Consider the following 24,550-nt stretch of genomic DNA (forward strand, 5'->3'; position numbering starts at 1 on the left):
AAGATAATCAAGTAATCAGCATAATAGCTTTGGAATTATCACAAAAAGCAGTCCCACATCTCTCCCACTTCTCCAGTTTACTGGTAGTGAGTTACTGGTTTAATCTGGGTTGAATTTCAATAAACCCTTGTGGGTTTTAACCTTCCCCACAGTAATCCTAGCCCAAATGGTTTTCTCTGCCCTCTGGGACCTGTGCTTGCAGCTCCTGGCACAGCTCCCGGACCTGGTGCATCAGAGGAGATCTGGGGGGGGCAGCAGTGCCCATGGGGGATAACAGTGGGCAAGAGGCTTGTGTCAATGTGTCAGCTCTCAGGCAGCTCAGGAGAAAAGCCATTCTGTCAAGTGGCTGAAAGCACATCAAATCCCAGAGGTAATTATCTGGCTGTGAAGGCATTTATGGTGCAGCGTGCGTAGGTGCTCGTTTGGGAGGGAGGGACACAGAGCTCTGCTGGATGGAGAACATCTGACCCTCCCAGCCCTGCAGGGGAACAGGGTTTTCTAAGAAAATTGCTCCACTGTTGTAGGATTTCACCCCTTGTGGAGCACACCTGCATTGTGTAGGGCACTGCCATGTGTGTGTCAGCCCGGAAGCTGCAGCTCCTGAGCACCTGCAGGAGCTCTCTGGGATTTACTAAAAGCCAAGCTGGCCACTCCAAAACCAAGGGCTCTTTTTGGCTGTTTATTTGGTAGGTGGTAGGATTTGAAAAATACTTGGTTTCATTTCAGAAGTTAAGTAGAAATAATTGTGCTGGGAGAGTGCTGCCCTGGGCAGGGCAGTGAGGAGGTGGAGGTGTGACCTGAAACACAAAAAAAGAAATCAAATCTGATTTGTCCTGATATGATATTGAGAGTCCAACTCAGGTCCTCTTAAATAATGTAGTTATATAAAATTTGGAGCAATTCACAGTATATTCCATCATTTTTGGATTTGATAGCTCCATATTATGTAAAGAGGGAATCAAAGATGCCATCCACCTGATTTTTTCTCACCTTTCTACATTTCAGACCTCAGTTTGTGCAACATGCTGGGACAAAACAAGAGCAAGAGGGGAAGAACAATGTATTTTATTTCAGAATAAATTTTTATATAGCCTTCTGTCTCTGTGATCATCTAGTTAGATTAATGAAGCTGTAAAAATGGGAATATGTTGTTTTCCTTGGAGGAAGTAAAATTAAAAACTCTGAAAAATGCAGAAATATTGAGGTACACAGCTAAACTATGTGTGTGTTTTAATAGTGTGTAAATGTTATGGGTTGGGGGTAGTTTGTGCTACACCACATTCCAATGTCACTTTTTTTTCTCTGCTCCAGGAACCCCAGTGTGGTTCTACATGCAAATTGCACCTATAAGAAATGAGCATGAAAAAGTGGTTTTGTTCTTGTGCACTTTTAAGGATATCACTTTATTCAAGCAACCGATCGAAGATGATTCAACAAAAGGTAAACATGAAATACATTATTATTTTTGTGAAGGATAGAAGTAAATGCTTGAGCTCAGACCTGTCACAGGGACGTGTCATGTCTGTGATCTGTCTTGAACTGAGGAAATGTTTTGTGACCTGTCAGAGTTTCAATGCCACTCTCCTAAATTATTAAAGAAAAAAAAAAGATAAGTTATCATGAGTGGAAATTCCCTACCAATGGTTTTCTATAGTCACAAGCCTCTATTTTTCTTTGTAATTCACTTCTTCATCACTATAGCAGGCACTTTCTAAAAATTACACAGTTTTGAGTCGTTCGAATGCTGTGCTGTTTTGGGAGATCTTTCTGTTACGGGACAGGTGTCATCTTTTCAGGAAAGAAATAATTCCAGCTCCTTGTGATGAGATGCTGGTATTTCTTCCCTCTTGGAGGTGAAATGTGAGACATCCTGCTTGAGTCATTTATTACTGCTGAGGAGTGATGACTGCATGGCAGTGGGCATTGTGCTTGTTACTTATCAGCTGCAGGGCAGGATTTTGTTGGAATGCTCTTGTCACTGAACAGCTCCTGGCCAGGCCTGCAGCCTTGCAGGAGAAATTTGTGGGGAAAGGTACTGAGGATCTGACAGCACCATCCCCTGCTTTAGTTACAAAACACGTGTCTTGTGTCAGGTTTACATGTGTATTGCTTTGGGTGAAACAATGCATGCTTGCATAAAGAAGGACATTATCCACATCTCTTGGAAGTTGCCTCCTGATGATTAATTCTTTACTATGTTTTTCCCTTCATGCTTGAAGAAGGTTTGATATCTCACTTGGAGCTGGTGTGCTCTAAGCCATCTTCTTTAGGATAAAAAGTTGGTGTCATTTGAATGCAAACAGCTTCTTAATATCTAGACAGCACTTTTTGCAAGTGTTTGGATAACTGAAAAGTCAGTTTATAAAGGCAGACTTAAAATGAAAGGCTCCCCTCCAAGCTAACACTAAATATGACAGGGTTTTTTTTGTCTAGAGAGTATTATCCATAAAATTATAAGATCCTGATATAGGAATACCTTCTCAGCCATCATAAACTTTATTGCCTGTACAATTTAGCTAGCAAACTGCAAATGTTCTGTATTTCACTTTATGCTCTATAATGTGGAATTCTTCTGCCTGGAAAGAATCAGAGTTTTTTAGGGTAAATGTCAGTTAATTAAAAGGACTTTATGGGTATCTGAAGGCGTGGGACTGTCTCCTTGCTGCAGTGTATGTAATACATAGGGTGAGCTCATCAAGGAAAAAGCCAGTCTTTGCAAGAATCCTCTTGTAAGGTTCCCTATTTGATGCTTTCTGGGGGAACCAAGATGTACCTCACATGGAGCCAGCTCCAAAATCCCCCCTTTTTCCCAGCTCTGCCCCACTTCCCACAGGACTGAATCGCACTGAGAAGTGTTGGACTGCAGCAGGACAGAGAAAATATACTGAAGGTGGCTCTCAAATGCATAAATGATGAATGTTGCTTCCTTTGGATTCTCAGCCTGGGAGATTCAGACTCTGCTGCCTTCCCCAGGGAAGCAGGGATGTGCTCCAGGGGCTGAGCTCTTCCCCTCCCCATCTTGTGCTGAGGAGGAGCGGAACCCATGTGGCATCCAGAACAGGAATATATGTTCCTATGGGAAAGAGCAGTAGCAGTGAAATGCATGACTTGTGTGCTGCATTGGAGAACACCATTAATTAAAATGCCAGGTATTAATGATGGACATCACAAAATATAGCCCTCAGAAGCCAAAGTGGCTTGACTCTATGTCTAAAGAGCCCTTGCTTCTGTCAAAGTCATACTCTAAAACCCTCAAAACTCAACCAGAACATTGCAGAGGCAGTGCAGCCACATTTCCCACATTTCTTTAAAGCGCAGAATTGGAGCCTTAAGAATCTGCTTTGGTTAGAGCATTGAAGAGCATTGATCTGTTCCTCCAACAAACCTCATCATCACAAACCACTGACCCGATTTTTCTTCTGCTTCTGTATAAATTAAAGCTTGTCTTTTGCACCCTTGATATAAGGAAAACATACTCAAATATTTGCAGCACTTTACTACAGGGGTGGGAAAACAGCACTGTTGCATCACCCTGTGTGTCTCAGCTGTGTGGGTCTCTGGGATCCCACGGCACTGGGATCATAGTGGTTTCGTGTCAGACATGGTGCTATGAGAGATGCATAATTCATTGTCCCTGCAGATCACATTACAATGTGCTTAGAAGCTGCCAGGCCACTTCCTTTTTGAATTATGAGATTGGTAAACATACACGTTAAAATTTAGCAGAGAATTTTTAAAGTCTTGTGGGAAAGGGTTTCAATAAAATGCTGCTGCTGAGTGCTGGCATTTGCCATTGAAAAGGCTACTTTTATTTTTTCCTTTTTAAAAGAAGGATATTTCTTAAGAAATTCTGCCAGGACCATGCAATACATAATACATAAGTAACTATGGTGCAGATGAGTTACTGTGTGTTACTTATGGGAGCAGTAAATTTGAGATAAAAAATTCAGCAGGAATAAAATATTGATGCCATTATGCAATAATCTCTCCATACCAAAACGTTCTGCACTGTTCAAAGGTGTGGTGCTTTGTTGTGAAGTTTCAGTATATCATGCCGTGTGAGGTATTTAAATCATGGCACTGGTTGTATCTACACTGCAGAGTGTCTGTGTGTCCCCACTCCTGGAAATACCTGCTGGGCTTGGCCAGACCTGCTTGCAGTGGGGTTGGCATCTCGTCGAGACCTAGCCAGGGAACAGCAGGTTTGGGGGACAGAGAGTGGTGCTGAGGATGCAGATCTGCACAAATGTGTCAAACAGCTTGTTGGGTTTGTGAAAACAGGACACACAAATGAAACAGTTGTCTTACTACAAAGCACATTGCCAGGGTGAGCTGGGATTTTTTTTTTCCTGATGTGGGTTAAAAAACGTGTTTCTTGAGTGCAAAAAATGCAGTTGATTTCATGGGGACAAGCCCCATGCGAGCAGAGGGAGTCAGAGAGGTCTGGGACACTGTGACAGATGGTGTGTCTCTGCTTACCTCTGTGCTCACCACTGGCTCTGTTAGTGCTGAAGGGAGGAGGAGGAGGAGGAAGAAGGGAGGAGGAAGGAGCTTTGCTTGCCAGAGGGAGTAAAAGTAATGAAATTTTTTCCCAGGTTCACCCAGGGGGCTGTGAATTTGCTGCAGACCAGAAAGCTGTTGAAACTTCCTGGACTGTAAGCAAGACTTGAGAAAAGGGATATTTAAAAGCCACCTTCCTCTCATAAAATACAGTGACAGAGTTCAAAACCCTTGTTTTCTGAGAGGGTGCAGGCAGTTGACTGAAGATTGGACTGACTTTTCTTGTTACTTGTGCTCCAATCTGTTGTTGCTGGTGATGCGTGGGAGACCTATGATGTATGGCAATATAATAGTGACCAAAACCTGCTGTAAAGCCATTCCTTGTAAATGGAAAATTACTTCAAAAAGTGTCTAACCAGTCAAAAGTGTCAAAACCCCCCAGCAACTCCAGCAAAAGCAGCAAAAGCGATGGAAGGAAGGATCAGCCTCCTGGTTGAAGGAAGGATCAGCCTGCTGGTAGATGTGTTCCCTCCTGGGTGAAGGTGTCACCAGCAGCTTGGAGGTCTGGAGGGTAGAGGGAACCCCTCCATTGGTTTGGGTTTAGATTTTTAGTGCCCCAGCTCCTGAGCAGTGGCTGCTGAGCTGTGGATGGGGGCAGTGTGGAAGAAGAAGAGGTGTGAGAATTTGTGCTGAGGCAGGAGGTGATGGCTGCCTTGGGTGGTCACTGGGCCAGTGCTTTATTTTCTGGTTAAGGAGCTGTGCTGTGCTTGTCTGATCTCTCCTTTCCTTCTCCTGCTCCTCTTTGCTAATGGGAGTGTTTGTCTGATGTGGATTCAGCAGCAAGCAGCAGGTCCCACCTGTGGTGGCAGAGGGCCAGATCCCCAAGGCCTCTCTGCTCAGCAGAGGTGGAAGGCCATTACAAGCATATGAAAGATCTTATTATGTATTTTCTTTAGGTGAATAAAACCCAAAGGATCTTTTTTTTTTAATGTTTGTACCATTGTCAGGTCACAGTTGGATGCTTTTATCAGCTTGCTGAGCTTTTATTCTGTCTTTACCCAATGGCCTTTTAAAAACATCTGAAGACTTTCAATTCCTCCAAAGACACACAGTGGTAATAATCTTCTGTTTATTTGTCAGGAAAAAAATTAAGCCATTTTTCTGGGCCCTAACTATTAGAAGGGTGAATGGGGCCACTTAAAATGTTAACACCATTTGAAGCCAGGAGTGCTGTGGAGTCTATGGAACAAAAAGTTTATGTATAGGAAAAAAAAAAGACCAGCAATTTTGGTTAATAGGGGAGTTTCACTTAAGTTGTGCAATGGTTTTATTCGCTTTATCATCAGTGAAGAAAAAAACTGGCCTCTATGTAAACTTAGAATTTTTTGTTGGCTGGGATTCTCACTGGTTATCTGGAGTCTCTGTGGAGTGAAACATCAGGCTTGTCACATCTGCAGTGATGGGGAAGTTCTAGGGAAGTTCTAGTGAATAATGATGGGATGTAGAATCAGGATGCAAAGTTGTGTTAATGAGCCCCCTGCAACTCAGGATGGTGTGCTGTTAACAGATGGGATCAGGATATGGCACAGCAGGATCCTGAAGTTGCTTTTTTTTTTTTCTTTTCCCTTTTCACTTGCTAGAGCCAGACTCTGATAATCAAGTCTGTCTGGGACAATGCTGTAATGCTTCCAGTGATATAACTCTTTATGGTTATATAACTCTGTATAATGATACAACTCTATCTCAGAGTGTGACAGCGCTATAAAAAGTGTAGTAGTTGCAGAAATATGCACTTATGGCTTGCTAATCCTTGCTAAGTCTATAATTCTGATCCTTTTTTATCTTTAATAAGTGCAAGTTATTAAGCATATATAACTAGTTGCACATGGGAACCTTTTTTTCCTTGAGGGTGTATCCATCCTGGTGATAATAGAAGAAGTGGGTGGAGGGATTAGAGCATGAAAATAAGGTTTCTACCTTTAGCTGAAGCACAGTGTACCCTGTTGAGTACATCACCTTGACAGTAATCCATCACAGTAATTTAATAGGTTACAATTTGGATATCCTTAGCATGTTTTTATTGCTCTTTTCTGTGGCTGTAATAACAAGGGTCACAATAGAGACCCACTTGTTCTCATGCTGCTTCCTTTGCAGTTTCCCTCCCTTCCAGGCAGCAGGGAGATCACCTGCAGTTCTCCATTCTCCCCTGGGTCTAGAGTGCAGCATCCAGAGACTCCTGGGCTGGGAGAAAGGGCTTTGGTTTGGGAGGGGTGACAAGACTGGGCATTTGCCAGAACACCAGGTGGGTTTTCAGTGCCAAGAGCAGACAACTCAGTGCAATGATGCTGAGAGAGAATCTCTTTAATGTTTAGATAGTCAGATAATATTCAGATAAAATACTATTTTAGGTAGTGTTTTAAACCATCCATTTGGGATAGGCACAGCTTGCCAGTTACCTGGAAGACCTTCCAAGGTCGCTTTTTTCCTGTTCCTGCAGGACCAGCATCCCTGTTATTCATCCCTGTTATGTCTTCAGTGGTGTGCTGCTGGCACTTTCTGCAGACACTGCACAGGCTGAATAGTCACAGAGAGATTTGCTTCCTCCCTTTCAGGAGTGATGCTCCAAGGCCTTATTTCCACTCTCTCTTCCCCCTCTGTATCCTTTTTTGCTTTACTGCTGCCGGAGACCCGCCGTGATGAGGAAGAGGGAATTTCCATTTCCATATTCAGGGCTGTTTAGTTTCTTTCACAGAAATGAAATTCTTTTTTTCTGAATCTGATACAGCCTTTGGAGCCCTTTATGTGCTCCATCAGCAACCCATCAATGCACATTAACTGTCTGCAAATTTCTGGAAGTTTAATGTGCAATGAAAATGAAATCCCATTGAAATGAAATCTAGCCCTGTGAGAGATTGAATTAAACTGGAAGCTGATCTTTGAAGCAGAAGCTGTTTGTAGATGGATACACTTTGTGTGTAGAAAACTGAACACTCATCATTAGCCAAATCTAAAATAATAAGTATGAATGTAGTGGGGTTTAAAAGTCTGATCTGTGTAACACAGGGCATTCCACTTCACTGAGTTGCTCCTCTGCTGAACCCATGAACTTGTGTGTAACTAAACCATCCCCTCCAGGGAGGCATCCAGTATTGATTTAGAAGAGGCTGAGCATCCACTACATTACTTACTATGTTTTGTGCTTCTCCATTAGGCTTTTGGCATTAAAGAAGTGTCAAATTAGCCTGGCTTCAGCTTCTTGAAGTGGCATCTTCTTATGTCTTCTTTCCCACTGTATTAAGAAAGTGCCACTAAGGCACTTACACATATAATCAGCTCATCACTGTGCTCCATTTGATAAAGTAAATGAGTTCAGCTCCTTAAACCTCTGTCTAGACTGAGTTTGGAGGTCTGGTGATGGCAGATACGTGGATATTTTAGCTGCCCTTTAATCCAGCTCATTGGCAGCAGTAGGGATGAAGCTGTGGTGGCCTGGATTTCATCCTCCCAGGTCCCCAGTGAGTTTCTGCAGCCATTATTGTGGCCAGGTGGGTTTCCAGCTAATTCCTCATTATTGCTCATTGCTCAGCCTCCAAGCCCAGTTCTTACTGTTATGTATCCAAAGAGCAGGTGACTTTTTGCCAAAGCCAATTACATGCTGAATTGCTCATCTACCAAGACCTTTGGATCCTTTTCAGACCTGTTCTTTGCTTGGGACATTTCCCCCTCCTGTGCTGGAGTTACAATTTTCATTGCTTTTCTCTGGATGGCTGTTTTCCATTTAAAACACGTTTTAATGGCACGTGCCCAGGCATCAAACACATCATCCTGACTGTCCTCAGTGCTGTTTAACATTCCTCTAATCCTCCTGTCATTTGACACTTCTATCAGTCATTTTATAAGGGCTTTCATACCCTGGAGATAAGCACTGGATAGGATGCCTGGCCACTGGTGTCCAGAAGGATCCCAGTAATAAATTTTTACTATTTCCCACTGCTCCTTGTTTGATACTTGCCAAATAATAAATTCTTCACCCATTTAACCTATAATTTACTGAACTGTGTGGTCTCAATATCTTGCTGAGAGTGTCACACAAGGGTCACTTTGGTGAAGATTGCTCTGCAAGAGGCTTTGACCATTCAGTGTCTCTGGGGTGATTCAAATGCAGGATGAGGTGATGGGATGGGATGAGCACTTTGCTATCTGACCAACTTGTAAAAGCCAGTTAACTGATATTTACAGTAATTAGTGTTTTTTCCCCTTCTTCTTCCCCAGAATTGCACCTGTTTTTGTACACTTATGGCAAGTAATACCCCAGTGGCCCTGTGTTTGTGTATAAAGTTTAGCCTTATTTGCAGAAAAGTGAAATGTAAGAAGTTGGGCACTGTACATTTAAGGCTATTTGAGAATTAAATTAAAAAATATTTTGTAATTTTAAAATGTATGCCTAGTGTAGTCTAGAGTTATATAAATCTTAGCTCTCCTTATCAGTAGATCTCAAAATGGCTTGCAAATTAGGTAATTAGCATTATCTTCATTTTAAGGAGGAGAAGCTGAAGCTCAGAGAGGTAAAATGATATGCCCAAGATTACCCATTAGTTCTTCATCCATACTGAGCTCCCCAGCAGTTGCAGTGGGTGGATGGTAACTGGGAAGACAACACTGAGCAAGAAGGGAGGTTGGCTGTAAAAATTATCCCAGGAGTGCAGTGCATTTTCAGACAGTGGAACACACAGGGTTTCAATTCCAGAAATTTATCCCAATATTTTGAATTTCATTTTAATAGACTCTAAGTCCAGAAATATTTTTACTGCACCATGGGAATGATTGAACATTGTTTGACTATTAAGCTGTTTATTCAGAAATCTTGTTTATTCCCCTCTGTCTCTAAAAACCCAATGCTGGGATTATCAAGTTTTTCAGAGAGACAGTGAACTCTTTCAGACATACTTTGCTTGCAGTAAAGAGCAAGCAGCCAGCCATTGTCATGATTTTACTGCTGGAGAGTCTAGAAATAGTTTGGATTTATACATGCTAACTATTTATGCCAAAGGATGATCTGTGTTACCAATTGAATTCCATACTTCCCAACTCTGAGCAGTGCCAGCTCTTTGCTCTTGTGGGTAAGTCATAAATTATGTATTATTTAAGCATTCTGCATGTTAACTGTTTTGTGCTTCTCAATGACATCAGAACAATTTTCCCATGGCTGGGGTCTGTTCCCTGCGCTCCTGAAGGCAGGAATCAACACAAGCACTGCTGGAGTTGCCCTCTGCAATTGTTTTTTTTACACTGAATATACTTCTTAACCCAAGTGTATTCCCTGAAATCTAAGGTAGGGGATAGTTCCCTGTTATACTGATTTAAAAGTCACCATTATTTAAGACCAGACAAACCCTGACAAAAAGGTTAATTGCAACCCAGTAGAGCTGCATTAATGCTTTATTAGGGGCAGCTAGTCATGTCGAGGTTTTTCAGAGCAAGTGCACCATAAAGGACATTAACATTTCACCTTGAGATTTAAAACTCTTCATAAACTCTGATGTATGAATTTAGCTTTAAAATAACATAATGTAGTTTATGAACGAAATATTTTTTTCAGTGTGGCTGCTAGCTGGGTGGTTAGATCTGCATTTGGAACTGTACACAAACCCAGTCAGAGAGACTGCAAATTTTCAACTCCTAGTTAAATTGTGGTGAGAGTTCTAAAGGTTTTATCACTTGCATTTAGCTATATTTGAAAATATTTTCTGTTTTGTGAGCTTTGTGAGCTTGGAAATCCTTCTGATTCCAAGGTTTTGTCTCCACATAACCTTCAGGAAAGAGTCTCAGATGTCTTTTCCAACCTAAACGATTCAATGATTCTGTCTCATCCATTCCAGCATCACTTCTGCTTGGGGAAGCCTCCCTTGCTGCACTTTCTTTGGACAGATTTTACTCTGGTTTTATTTTTTTTTTTTTTAATGCTCTGCCATACACTGCGTCAACATCTTGGACCTGGCTGGCATTTCTCCCTGCCCAGGGAAGGCAGCAGGGATGAGGAGCAGTGTTGGAGCTGCCTGGGGGTGTTTGTGTGCTGGACCCATCTGCAGGCTGTGGTGTTGGGGAGCAGGCTGGTGACCAGAAGGGCACAGAGAGGTCCCTGTGGCAGTGCCAGGGTGCAGCTGGCAGAAATGTGAAAATGTGAAGCCTCTAAATGAGTCTGGAAAGGAATCTGCACACAGAGAAAGCAGCGAGGGAGGTTTGTGCAGAGGAGCTGCCACAGAGCGGTGCCCATCCCAGAGATGCTGCACAGATGTGCCCATCCCAGCTGTGCAGTGTAAAACAGAATGATGGATTTGGGATCTCAGGGAGAGAGATGTGTGGGCATAATACTGCTGTTGTTGGAGGAGGAGCTGATGGAAAGGCACGTGCTGTGAGTGGGATATTTTGGACATTCTGGTGATGGAGGGACAAAAGGATTGAGCTGTAACCTTGAAATACCATTTCCCCCTCAGGCACCATGAAGTTTCTGTAGTGGTGCATGAATCTATACATTCATAAACCACTGAGTGGCTAAATGAGCTCCTCAGACCCTTCTGGAAAGCTTTTCCTCCTCTGAGGAGGTGTTTGGGTGCTCTGACTGCTTCACCTGAGTATTCCCTTCCTCCCCCCCCGTGCTCCTGCACTCCCCCAGGAATCCTGTCACAGCATCAACAGTTTCAACCAGTGTCACAGCATCTAAGGTTTAGAAAAAATACCTTTTAAAAAAATTAATTTGGTATTCCTGTTTTTATTTCTCTTCAGAGAAACCTCTGGCTCAGCTGTTGTGTGAAGGACATCACAAAGTCATCTCTGTCTCAGTTAGACCCACGGTCAGAGGGCTGTCAAATTGGCAGTCTGGTTTAGGGCAAGAGGCATGGAGAATAGTGGATTAAAATATTTAATTCTGTCTAAAATGCATGGAGGAAGAAGGAAGTTGCCTGCTTGGAAGGGCAGCATTACAGCTGGGCCAAGGCAGAGAGAAGTTTTAGCCCATGTTTATCAGCATGCTTGCCTTCTTCATGTCCTGTTCTTGTAACTGTTAAACCTCCAGTTTACTGAGAATGCAGTAATTTTACTTTGAGTAATGGATAGAAACAGGCAAATATTTTGCTAGGTTCCAGTTTAAGAGATCATTGTTTTGGATCCTGAGAGTGAATGCAGATCATGAGTGGTTTTTTTTTAAAGCAGGGGAACAAATGCTGCTTATTTTGTCTCTGGATAAGAAAGTAATTAAAGAGAACCAGGGGAAACAATAATTTTATTTATAAGCTATTCCAGAGTTTTCCATTCAAGGTGGTTCACATCTTTGTGTGGAACACCCAGTTTAACTGCTTGTAAGGAGAAGCAGCTGCTGACCTGATCTGGTGTGAGACCTGATGATGATGCTTTTTTTCCCAAAAACCTGAGTGCAGTGGTGCAAGTTCAGGGTGCTTTTTTTCAGGCAGTGCTGGGGAAGAAAGATGCAATCCAGCTGACCTGGAGAGCATCAAAAGTGTTGCATTTTCTCATAAGTACATTTTTGGTTTTGCCCCTCTTGCATCTGCTATTTGTGCATCCTCTTTACTCCTTCCAGACTGAAAATATCTGTGAGGACAGACGGTCACTAATACTTGGGATAAAATTATCATTCTTTTCAAGTGTCTGTCTAAAGAGGAAAAGAAAGGAGAGAATCGTTTGAAGAAACATTGACAGCAGTAGGCAGCTATGCAAATTTTCCCTGGTCTATTTAAACATACACATTGGTTTTAAATATAATTCTGAACTTGTCTAGTCTACAACAAGGTCAAGAAAGAGAGAAATGTACCCTGTGCAGATTATTTCAGACACAAGGCAGCCTGTGTGCATTTTCACCTTCCCACTCATAACCCAGCATCTTGCTGTTGCTGTGTTTTTAATTCTCTTGGGTTGTAAATAGGAAACAAAAAAACTTGGTACTTTTTTCACACTATTGCAGATGGGTAGATTGGAGCAGGTAAAATAATTCTGGACTTGGTGCTGAATTGGAGAAAAAAGTCATGTTAGTGTATTCTGGGCTTCCAGTGTCCAGAATCATGGGCTTCACAGGGCTGAAAGAAATGTGAAAATGTGAAGTCTCTAAATGAGGCTGGGAGGGTTTTGCAGAAGGTCTGCTGTGGCACAAAGCAAAGCTTTGGTCTTGGTGGAGAAAGGACACGATGAAATGGTTTGTCCTGTGAAAAGAAGAGGTCACACAGATGAGCAGAGTGGTAACTTTGAATGCTAAAATGTGTGGCTTCTTTCTTTCACATGACATTGATGATCTCACTGGTGGTAAAGAAGGATTTGAAAAAAAATAATGGTTTTTCCTTTATTTTTATTTTTACAGCAAAAGAGTTGCTGTTGTCTGGTGTGCAGCTTACTGCTCCATCGTCCCTAACTTCCCCAGGAATTCTGCATTTGTGGTTATGCAGGACGGATGCTTTTCTTACCTAGAAAAGTGACAAGGGATTTCTTACCAGTTCTGCTTTTATAGAGAGGCATTTAAAACCCTGTATTTTTATGAGAGGGATCTCTCAGCCTGCAAAGCACCATGACAGAGGATTTCTAGAGGGTACATGAAGCCATCTCCTGTCATTGCCAGCCTCTGACTCTTCTCCAAATCCTCCTCACTGCAGGAGCTGGCCTGACCAGTGAGGAGGAGATGGGAGGGATCACCCTCCTGGACCTGCTGGCAGTTCTGTGTCTCACTCAGCCAAGGATTTCCACCATGGACACATTCAGCTCAGTCCTCTGGGAATCCCCCACACCATTTTCTGCCAAACCACTTCCCAGCATGTATTGTCCATGGAGTTGTACCTCCTTAGGTACAGGGCTTTTACCTCTCCCTGCTGGACATCCCTATGTCCCTGTCAGGAGCTGGAGTAGCGACAACACTGGGATGTGACAAATGAGAGTGATTTGGGCTGCACCCAGCAGTTTGTCTGTGGTGGTTTTGTTTTTGCTGAGCACTTTTCCATCACTCTTGTATCAGCTGTGAGGCAGGATGATGAGATAAAGGTTGGGGACTGGCCCATATTTGTCCTTATGGACCACAGGGAAATATTTTTCCAGGGGAAGAGGACCATAACTGAGTACCTGCCCAGAACTGGAAGTGAACACCTTCCTGGAGAAGAGCTGCTCTTTTTCCCTGGTTCTTGCTGTGTGTTTGCAGTGACCCAAAATAAATCACCTGCATGCAACGTGGCCTCCAGCAATTACTAGAAATGCTGGGGCAGAGCTGTCACAATGCTGTTACCAGGCTCACTTGGTCTTTGAAATTGCTGGTTTAGAAAAATAAAGAACAGTTCTGACTTCTGACTTAAAGCATCTGCAGTTTTAGAGACAATTAGGAGAAGGAAAAGTGCAAGGATTTTTAATAGAAATTAATAGTTCACAGATCACTGTATTCTGCCTTGACCTTGTTAAATGGAAAAGGGCATATTCCTAATTGAATATCCCTGTAAGCTCCAGAAGCATGAAACATATCCAAAGCCCACATTTGAAGTTTACATTTGAAAAGTTAATAAAATGCTTCTATTTTTTACCTTTTCCCAGTGAATTTTTTATGTGCATTTTTGAGGTCATGTATAAATAGCTAGACACAAATGTTTGTGCAGTGCTGGTGGTGTGTCATGATATTTTAGGCTGTTCTGATTGTGAAATGATGAACAATGGATTTACATTTGTGCGAATGTGATATGTATGTGGTAAATGGCAAAGCCAAGTTTGTACATCATTTTTTTCTTGAAGTTTTACTGTCTTTTCTGTTCCCTGTTTGCTATTTTGTCTCCCTCAGGGCTTCCCTTAACATTCCAAGTCCCTGACTTGGAATTTAAAGGCATTTAAAATATAAGGCATTTAAAAATAAGCCTAGCACTGGCACAGGGTGCCCAGAGCAGCTGTGGGTGCCCCATCCCTGGGAGTGTTCAGGACCAGGCTGGATGGGGCTCTGAGCAACCTGGTCTGGTGGAAGGTGTCCCTGTCCATGACAGGAGGTTGGAATGAGAGGATCTTTAAGGTCCCTTCCAACCCAAACCATTCTGTGATTCTGTGATGATTCTAACGTAGAAATGCTATGTTTCCTTTCTCAAATACGAATATTTTTCCTAATTTTCACCTACTCAGTATTCAAATTAAATGAAAGTTAAACCTTCTCCTGAACCCCTTTCCTGTCTATAACTTGTTTGATATTTTATCCACAACTCTCTGGTAAAAAATGACATTATACCTGGCTAAACTGAATTTTCAGCATCTGCTTCTGTGTCCTTGGGAATGTGTTTCCTTCCTAAAGATATCTGGATTTCCAGTTCTCCTGCTTAATACTGAGGTGCTACACTGCTGAAAATCCTGGTGTTTTCTTTGCTGCACCCATCTGCCCCATCAACTAATGCATCCACACCATCACAAACGCTGGGGTGTTTTTCCAGCAGGAATGACTTGCTGACATGTCCCTGGGCTGGTGCAGCTCTCAGTAACAAACTGCTCCTTGCCAGGTGCTGCAGGAAAATGTTCCTCAGGGGCAGCTCAGTGTGTGGGTCCCAGGCTACAATTGAAGCAGATGTTTATCATTAGTATAATAGCTATATTTATTTCTTAATGCCATTTGAAATCAAGTTCTTAATCTGAATTCAAATGCTTAATGGTATTTTTTCTTTTAGTTTGAAGCATTGCTGGTGGTGCAGTGTTTAAAATTTTTTTCCAGTTTATTTTTGTCCCTGAAGTTTAGCTGGGGCAAAAACCAGTAAAGACTTAAGGATCAGACTTCTGGGGCTGCTCCAGTGGTCCTGAATCAGCAGGAGCCTTTCTGTAGCTGGGAAGGATTTTCCTTCAGCAGGATTTGCAGGCTTGGGAAGCTTTTTCCTGAACTTCAGTGGCTTAGAATTAGATTTCAGCAGCAGAGAATGTCCCCAGAAGGCTGAAAACGGGATGTCATCCCTCTAACACAATGTCTCCAGAAGGCAGAAGAAAGAATGATTTGATTCCTTTCACATTTACCTGTGCTGCCTTGAAGGAGCAGCATTTTCCCTCTTTTGCAAGCTCTTTAGGCGCGGAGCCTGCAGTCCCTCTGTGCGGCAATTTAGAGAAACCATTCATGTCTGAGACTGAACATCGCTGAGCAGAAAGGATCTTTACTAGCACTGCATGGTGCCTGGGTAGTTCTGATGTGATTTCTGACACGGTTCCCTTCTTTCCCTGCAGGCTGGACCAAGTTTGCCCGGCTGACGCGGGCGCTGACCAACAGCCGCAGCGTGCTGCAGCAGCTGACGCCCATGAACAAGGCTGAGGTGGTGCACAAGCACTCCCGCTTGGCCGAAGTAAGTGCCTGTCCTGGGTTGACTAGATGATGCTTTTATCCCCCATCATCTTGTTCTGAATAATAAGTTTTGCACCTTTAAGGCTTGTTGCAGAGAGTGAAGGTGGGAGAGAAGAAGCACAGTTTGTTTTCAGGCGCTGCACTCACTCCTCCACATTCCTGCTCCTGGCCTGTGTTGTCTGTGGATGGACAGACAGCAGGACAAAGCTCTCCTCTGTTTTAGTTAGTTTAGCTAGCTGAGGCAAAGAAGTTCCCTGGACTGTGGGGTTTTTTTTCCCCTTTCTTTGGAGCTGTTTAAACCTGCTCTGGACTGAACACCAGCAGAGCACCCAGAGCTCCTCCTGAGGCCCACCAGGCCAGGCCTGGGCCGCGGCATTTCCAGCACTGAGGGACTGATGAGAGACTGAGTGAGCTGAGCTGCAACGCAGGGAGGGGACTATCTCAGTTTGTTATCTCTTTTGGAGCAGCAAGGGGTTTTATTGTTTAATATTGTTTAGGTGTTATTGTTTAATAAACAGGGTTTTTTCCACTTTTCTCCAAGGAGGTATTTTCTCCAGGACCGGTTGGGTGAAGGGGCCGATTGAATCTGCTTTCCTAGAGGAGCCCCTCTGGGCATTCTCTCCAAAATTTGCCCTGAACCAGGACAGTGGGGTGGACACCAGCCTGCTCCCTTCCTGGGGAGGTGGGGGGAAGAAAACCCACCCTAATTCCCATTGGCAAAGGATGTTCTTAGAGGAAAATATTTCCAACTCTGAGTTTTTTCAGCCTCGCCTCCACTCGTCATAAAGCAGCACCAACGTGGCAAACTCACATGTTCAGGACAGGTCATAAAAGCACTCTCTGTAGGTCACTTTTACTTAAATGACACTATTTCTGTGCACACAGTCCTCAGCTTCCTGGGTGTTCCTTAACTTGGGGTGCACAGTGTGCTTCTCTACTGTGCTGTCTCACAGTGACATGGAACCAGGATTGATGTCCTTGAGTCCCTCTCCCAGAAAAATGGGGTTGTTTGAGAAACCTCTTTGGAAGCATCCCTGTCTGGGTTCCCATAGCCTGCATGTATACCCTGATCTTGACGTTCCTGCAAAGCCATTCCTCCAATATTTCCCTCATCACTTTTATCTTCAGAACTGATGAAATGAACTCTTTTGCAGGTTGCAAATATCTCCTTAACAGTGCAGGTGGTGCAACAAGTGAATACCTATAAAACAGAGGTACTGCCTTCATCTTCATGTCCATTGATAATGAAAAATAAATTGGCCAAAAATACATTGTCAAAATATATGAGCTACTGAAAAAGACAGTCCTTGTGCCAGAGAACTTATCCTGGCAAGTAGCTGTGGAGATCACTGAACTATAATGATTATTTCTTTCATGCTGCATGGATTTTTAATTTTAAGTCACCAAAGAATACACAATATCTTGTTAGTCAGCTGCATTCACCACAGACTGTCTGAATTATTCCTGTGTACAGCTAATAAAAATGGCTGGTAACTGTTAAATCTGATAAGGTGAGCAGCACATTCTGCAAGGGATGAGCTATGAAGATAATGCTCCACCTCAGATACAGAAATATGGAAAATGGGGCCTGTGCAGCAATGGTGAACCCCTCTCAGTCTGCCTTCCTCACAGCACTTTGCCTTCAAAGCACTTTCCAGCCATAAACTACTTTTTAAGAGAGGAGTTTGCACCCTCTCCAAGCAACTTCTCTTGAGTACAACCTCATCCCAGCTATTCCTGAGCACACCTACTCCCTTACTTGATATTCTCCTTGAGGTAGAACTGATAGCAGCTTTAAATGTTTGATTTTTTGGTGTTTTGTTTTCATTACCTTTCTGGTTTTAGTGAACTTTGATAATAAAAATCTCAAGTTATCATAATGAAAACCCACAGTTTTCAGGTATTGGCAGTGTGGCGTTTTCGCTTGAATGATCCCATACCAATAGCTGGGATAAATGCTGGATTACTGACACCTCATGCTTTTCAAATTCATGATATTTCAGTGTCCTGTAAATCCAGTTACAGCCATTCTTGGAAATTGTTCACCAGGACCACTACAGCTAGAGGAAAAAAAAAAAGGCAAGGGAGATTTAGATCAGGCAGCAGCAAAACCTCAGGTAAGGGAGTAGGTGTGCTCAGGAATAGCTGGGATGAGGTTGTACTCAGGAGAAGTTGCTTGGAGAATGTGCAAACTCCTCTCTTAAAAGTAGTTTATGGCTGGAAAGTGCTTTGAAGGCAAAGTGCTGTGAGGAAGGCAGACTGAGGGGGGTTCACCATTGCTGCACAGGCCACATTTTCCATATTTCTGTATCAGAGGAGGAGCATTACCTCCATAGCTCATCCCTTGCAGAATGTGCCGCTCACCTTATCAGACTTAACAGTTACCAGTCATTTTTATTAGCTGTACACAGGAATAATTCAAACAGTCTGTGGTGAATGCAGCTGACTAACAAGATATTGTGTATTCTTTGGTGGTTAAAAATCCATGCAGCATGAAAGAAATAATCATTATAGTTCAGTGGTCTCCACAGCCACTTGCCACCCACTCACCATGTCAAACTCAGCATGAGATTATGTTAAGAATAATAATTATGCTTTTACAGTATCGTGGGAGCTCCCAAGCACTCCACCACCAGAGGCACAGGGAACTATCAAGCATATGTTAATCACATTCTGCTTGAGCCCTAAGTAGTTTATTTTTGCAGCTCTAGTGAGGACATTTCCAGCTCCTGCCCCAGTGAACAAGGCAAGGAACAAACAGGCCTGAAGAAACCAGGGAAAGAAGTCCCAGTGCTGATTTATCAGCAAAATGTTGGGCACTGATGTGTCCAAAGAGATATCTGGAGATAACAACCAAATTATGAGGCAAAGCCAAAATGGTGTGTTAAGTGCAGGTGGAAATTTTCACTTTGAAAGAAATTTTCACAAGGCTGCTGTGAAAAAATGACTGTGTTGATTGCTGCTTTAATTCCAGGGAAAACCCCATGGATCCACCACCAAGTTCAGTGTCCTGCAGAGGTTATAGGAGTATAGAAATGCTGGCAGCGAGTCTGTCTTGGGCACTGGGGGAGGGACACCTGGAGTTTGATGTTTTATAGGTCTGACCAGGGATTTGGCATCTGTGCTTGTCTCTGGCAAGTGCCTTTTGGACCACACCACTCCACAGAGGGCTCTGGGTTACACTGGGGCTGGTGGGACATGAGGCTGTTGGCAAAGGGAGAAGCCACGGGCTCCTGGAGGTCTCTGCTGCTCTCCCACTGCTGCCTGTGTAGTGGGTGCAGTGCTTTTCTGGCCATGGGATAAATCTGTGCAATTCTGCTGACCCTGTAGAAAAGAAATGGCTAATTAATGGAACAAGTTAGTTTTTCCTCGTGTCAGCTCCACTGACTCTCCCTACAGATCCTGATTGCTAAATATGGGCTGAGGGAGGGTGGGACCAGGTAGGCAGGGGCAGGTTTGCATCCCTTCAGCCTGACATTGGCCCAGATTTGACATCCTGTGAAGCCACATTCCCCATCTCAGAAGGAGGGAGGCTGCTGTAGTTGTCCCTTGGTGTTTCCTGGAGAACAGATTTTCAGCAGAGCCAAACTTTTACTGTCTGATCTCAGTAACAGCTTTCTCTTAAAAATATCTAAAAGACAAGACTGCAAAGAATTAATGGAGAATCCCTATCTGTGGTGCTTGAGTTCATATTCTTAGTTATTATACAGTTTATTCAGAGCCATTTACTCCATTGAGGAAGGATCCTGTGTTTCATCAGCTTCACACATCTGAGGCTGCTATTTTCAATCCTGGAAATATGGTGCATCACCCAGTATGGGGCAGGTGTAGGGCTGAAATGAGTTTTAAAGTTGCTGTAATTACTTATTTTATCCCATACGGACCTCAGATCCCCAGATGGATCCCCAAACGGATCTTTCAGTTTTTAGTGCAATAAATTGCCACGTGTGTGTTCCTTTGTGCTTTTGTCTCTTGTGTTGGACTGAGATAAGAGGTAATTAGATTAGCTGGGAATGCCTTAAGTGAATTTGGCTTGGTTTTTGCAGTGTTTCCAGTTCCACAGTTTTACAGCAGTGAGCATGCAGGAGATTATAGTCCTATGCAGAAAAAATGAGAACTAATTACAGGAAATAAAGGAGAACCCGCTAGTGATACTGAGCTTGTGAGAGCAACAACTTTTTGAAGAAAATACGAAGGAAGTGTGATATTGGCAGGGTTTTAGGCAGAGGTTGTGCACATGGTGCCTCATTTTAGGAGGTCAGCCAGCAAGGCTGGGGTCACCTTTGATAGGGTGTTGCTCTGGCTCAGCAGTGATTTAAAAAAGAGGTCAGGCACAAAGAATTAGTCTTGTAACTATTACAAGTCTGAATGAGTGTTCATGTTTAGATTATGTGTTAGGAAGAAACTCCTTTCTGTGAGGCTGGTGAGGCATGGGAGCAGGTTGCCAGAGAAGCTGTGGCTGCTCCATCCCTGAAAGTGCTCAAGGCCAGGTTGTATAGGGCTTGGAACAACCTGATGTATTGGAAGATTCCCTGCCCGTGGCAGGAAGGTTGGAGATAGATTATCTTTTTGGTCCCTTCCAACCTAAACCATTCTATGATTTTATGTTCGTAACTGCAAAGCATCTGCTGGTGTGGCAGTACCCAAAACCTCTGTATGGAGCCTCTCTTCCCTTGCTGTTGGCATGGTTTCCCCTCAGTCCATCTGCAAAGACCTTCCTTTTTGCAGGAATATCCTCAGATGCCATGCTGCTCCCATTCATTGAGTGATAGCTGCATCTACACGTCCTAAATAAATCAGATTATTTAGAAACTGTGGCTTGCCTTGCAATGTCCAACAAGCACAGTCCCATCTCTGCTGGTCCTCACAGAAGTCTGTAAGACCCCTCACTGGATCCTATTCACTGAAAACAGTAACATTTGCCTCTCTGCCTCCTACAGGTTCTCCAGCTGGGATCTGATATTCTTCCTCAGTACAAGCAAGAAGCTCCAAAGACTCCACCACACATTATACTCCACTATTGTGCTTTTAAGACCACCTGGGACTGGGTCATCCTAATTCTAACCTTCTACACAGCAATCATGGTTCCATATAACGTGTCCTTCAAGACAAAGCAGAACAACATTGCCTGGCTGGTGCTGGACAGCGTCGTGGACGTTATTTTTCTGGTGGACATTGTTTTGAACTTTCACACCACTTTTGTTGGCCCTGGGGGAGAGGTTATATCTGATCCCAAGCTCATAAGGATGAACTACCTGAAGACGTGGTTTGTGATTGATCTTCTGTCCTGTTTACCATATGACATCATCAATGCCTTTGAGAATGTGGATGAGGTGAGTGGCTGTAGTCTGGCTCAAAAGGGTTGTTTTAACTAAGGATTCATTTAGAAGCTTCTTCCCTGATGCCTTGTGAAGGCTGACCTAGAACAGAGGCTGGGCAGAGTTAAAGAATAAAGCAGGGATTTATTAGGAGGCCTCAATAGATCCACCTTTGGGCAGCACAAGAGCCCAGCCAGGGCTACACCCAAGATGAACCAAAATGGTCACAAAATGGACAACAGGTCAGGGGGTCTCTCACTTTTATAAGTTCTGGTCCATTTGCATATTGGAGTTAATTGTCCAATTACAGCTCCAGCCCATGAATTCCCATCCTTCTTTTTCTGTCTTAAGCCCATGTTGTTTGTGTTCTTGGGCCTCAGGTCTGGATCATTTGTCCTTGGCCCATCTAGGGAAGGCATTGTTTTGTCTCCCTACTCTGTGAATAGAGCTCACCATCCCCTAATATAACTCAGAACTACACACTAAAGCAGCACAGAATCTGAAAAATACAAAAGCTAAAACCAGAGGCATCGCCCAGTGAGGTAGCTCATGTTCTGTGCAAGTACAGGGGGGTGGCCTTGAGCTGCTGGGATTTACCAGCAAGACATCCCTGTCTTGGTGGAGAGGGGTCTGAGAGTTCCAGTACCGCATGTGGATATTTATTTTAGAGATGGGGGTTTTAGAATGGCTTGAATGTCATCCAAAACCATTGGTGCAAATCCCTGTCAAAGTGGGCTGAGCCAGTTGGGATGTCCCCTGTCACAGCCTTCCTTTTCAGCTCAGTCTTTGGGCAGCTCTGACCCATTGCAGGCCTTGATTACAGTTCTGTTATTGCTCTGCCTGAAGCTGGTGACAAATTTGCTACTTATATGAAAGCAGGGAATGACTCTGAATAAGCATTTTTTTAAATCTTGCCCTAGGACTGCTTTTAGAACCAGGCTGTAATTTTTTTAATGCCATTTTAAATGTTTGATTGAGAGAGAGATTTATTTCCATTCTTTGGTACAATTATTCAACTACAGCTAAAATTTGAGAAACTGTTTGAGGTGAGAGAACATAAATATCGTAGATGGATGCTGAATTAAAGCTTTTTAACTGCTTAGAGTGTTAACATTGATGCAGTCGAGCTTGTGGCATAAGCTAATACAGAAATCAAGCAATAACTACAACAAATAATGCATGCACGAGTCAGTGTACAGAAATTCATTATTAAAATGGAACTGTAATGGCTTTAGGACTTGTTTTAATTTTTCTCTAGAGGTTTTTATCTTCAGGGCCATAAACAGATGAAAAAGCCTCTGTTCATTTTTGAACATTTTAGCAGTTTTTTCTTAGAACACCGTTTAGTGGGGTTGTTTGTTTGTTTTTAATTCTCAATTCTGCACTTATATATCCTCACTATATAAAACCTACATTTTTTATTTAATGTAGGCTTTGCTGCAAATTTCATAGAGCTCCTTTAAAATTCTGTCCCTGCCTCTGTGTGCTGAGTAGCATCTTTTGACATTGTTCCATTTTATTTATAGCAAATATGACAGAAGTGATAATACTTGCAGCTTAAATTCAAGATTCTATGAGGGCTGCCCATCTGAAACCAGGTTGTGCAGTCAGGCTGTGTAAGAAGGTGAGATTAGCTAGGTTGTAGACGTAATACATCTTTTAAAGGTAACCAGTTTCAGACTCAGAGGAGCCTGATTTTTATAAAAAATGCAGCATTATCTCCAGATTTTTGTGCTGTAATATGTAAAACAAGCAGAAAATTTCTGTGCCCAAGCAGGACAGATTTCAAGGATGAGGTTAACCTCTAACACATACATGGGAAATAAACCATCTGCAATATTTGTGACAGGGAAGAGAATCTTGACAGAGCATTATAATTGAGACACACCTAAAGTGACAAACTTTAATCAAAATGTAATAACCATAGCAAGGTATCATGAACTCCAGTGATCCTAGAGCAGCTGTCATTTGCTTTCAAACAAATGAAACATTAACTCCTTTTTAATAAAGGAGACAACAGTAAGATTCCCTTGTCATGAAGTGCTGTGTTATGGCTCTGGAGCCTCCAGCAGGTTTATATTTGCTTGATTTCCCTCCCCTCCAACTCCAGCTTTCCCTAGTGTCTGAAAAGAATTGAAGTGATTTTGAAAACAGGTGTGTAAACAGTCAGCCTTTCCTCCCTGGGTCTACATTTTCTCTTTTCCCTGTCCTTCAGGGGAGATCTTGTTATTTTTTTTTGTGATATGTCTTCATTTGTGACATTTAATCTTTCAGGCTAGTTGGTGTGTTCTGGGTGGTTGCAGTTATTAATGCTCTTTTTCTTCATTTGGTTTTTAACATTTATTTTAACTGGTGCTTCTTGCCTGGGATTTAACTTTTTGGCCCCCCCCAGCAGCAGGGTGTTCAAACACTGTTCAGAGGTAAAGAATAAGTAAATCCATAATCTTAATTTGGGAGAGATACTCTGATTAAAAGCAATGTTTCTCATTAGAAAATGAGTGTTTCCTTCTTAAGGCAAGCAGGAAAGAGTTCTTTTAGCTCTTGATTCTGCAAGGTTTTAGCTCTCTGTCTTTGCCGTGGATGTTGGATAAAAGTCTTAAAGTTCATGATTGTGACATTTCAGATAAAGTTGCAAAAATGAGTTTAGCAGTAAAGACCTTGGGTGCAGGTCCTGGTGCTCTTTGAGTTCTTGGTGTGGTGGTGAGGGATGGACCCAAATCAGAGTGAGCAGCCCTGAAAGCCAGCTGAGTGAAAGGTGACTTCCCAAATTTCCCCTGTTTTTCCCACATCTGACCCTTGTCGTCCCACATAAAGCATCAAATGCTTTTTTGCTAGTTGTTAAGGAGCTAGATGAGAAGGGGGAACACCATTGGAGGGGGTTTCTTTTCCTCCCTATGGGCAGATCTCTCACTCATGAAGAAGAATATGGCCAAGGAGGTTTGGGATTTTCTCTCTGTTCTATATCTGTAGACTGCTCTATGTGATACAGGTGCTTGAAGTGAACTAAGATGCCTTAAGCACTAGAGTGTTTTTTATGATGCCAAAATTAAGGAGATAAATTGAAAGATTGAAAAAAAAAAGGCTGAAAAAAAGAAATGTGTGTTTTCTTACCAAGGGTTTTAGTCCTTCAAATGCATCCAGGGTAGGAACTGTGTCATTTCCCTCAAGACAACTTTAGGTGAAGGCTGGAGTTCCCACCTGAGGCAAACATGACTGCAAATCAAAGTTATTTTGTTGCTGTGTACGTGTAGAGCCTTGGCAGAAGGATTTGATGGAGAGGATTATGACACACAAATTGAGAACTGAGGGGGATTAAGATGATTTGAGGCAGAATTAGAGGTGTTGGTTTCCAAGTCTGGAGTTACAGAGCCAGGCTGTTGGAGTCTGCTCACGGGGATTG

General features: G+C 42.8%; 1 protein-coding gene across 1 annotated transcript in view; it reads left to right on the top strand.

Moving 5' to 3' along the window:
* Positions 1–24,550, top strand: part of KCNH5 (potassium voltage-gated channel subfamily H member 5) — a 153,211-nt gene that overhangs the window by 23,883 nt on the left and 104,778 nt on the right. The window contains exons 4-6 of the mRNA XM_030949319.1: positions 1,312–1,440; positions 15,718–15,833; positions 20,773–21,165. Coding sequence (XP_030805179.1) covers positions 1,312–1,440; positions 15,718–15,833; positions 20,773–21,165 — 638 coding nt within the window. The remainder of the gene's footprint in view (positions 1–1,311; positions 1,441–15,717; positions 15,834–20,772; positions 21,166–24,550) is intronic.

Source organism: Camarhynchus parvulus, chromosome 5 (genome assembly GCF_901933205.1).
Source record: "Camarhynchus parvulus chromosome 5, STF_HiC, whole genome shotgun sequence".
Classification (NCBI taxonomy): Eukaryota; Metazoa; Chordata; class Aves; order Passeriformes; family Thraupidae; genus Camarhynchus; species Camarhynchus parvulus.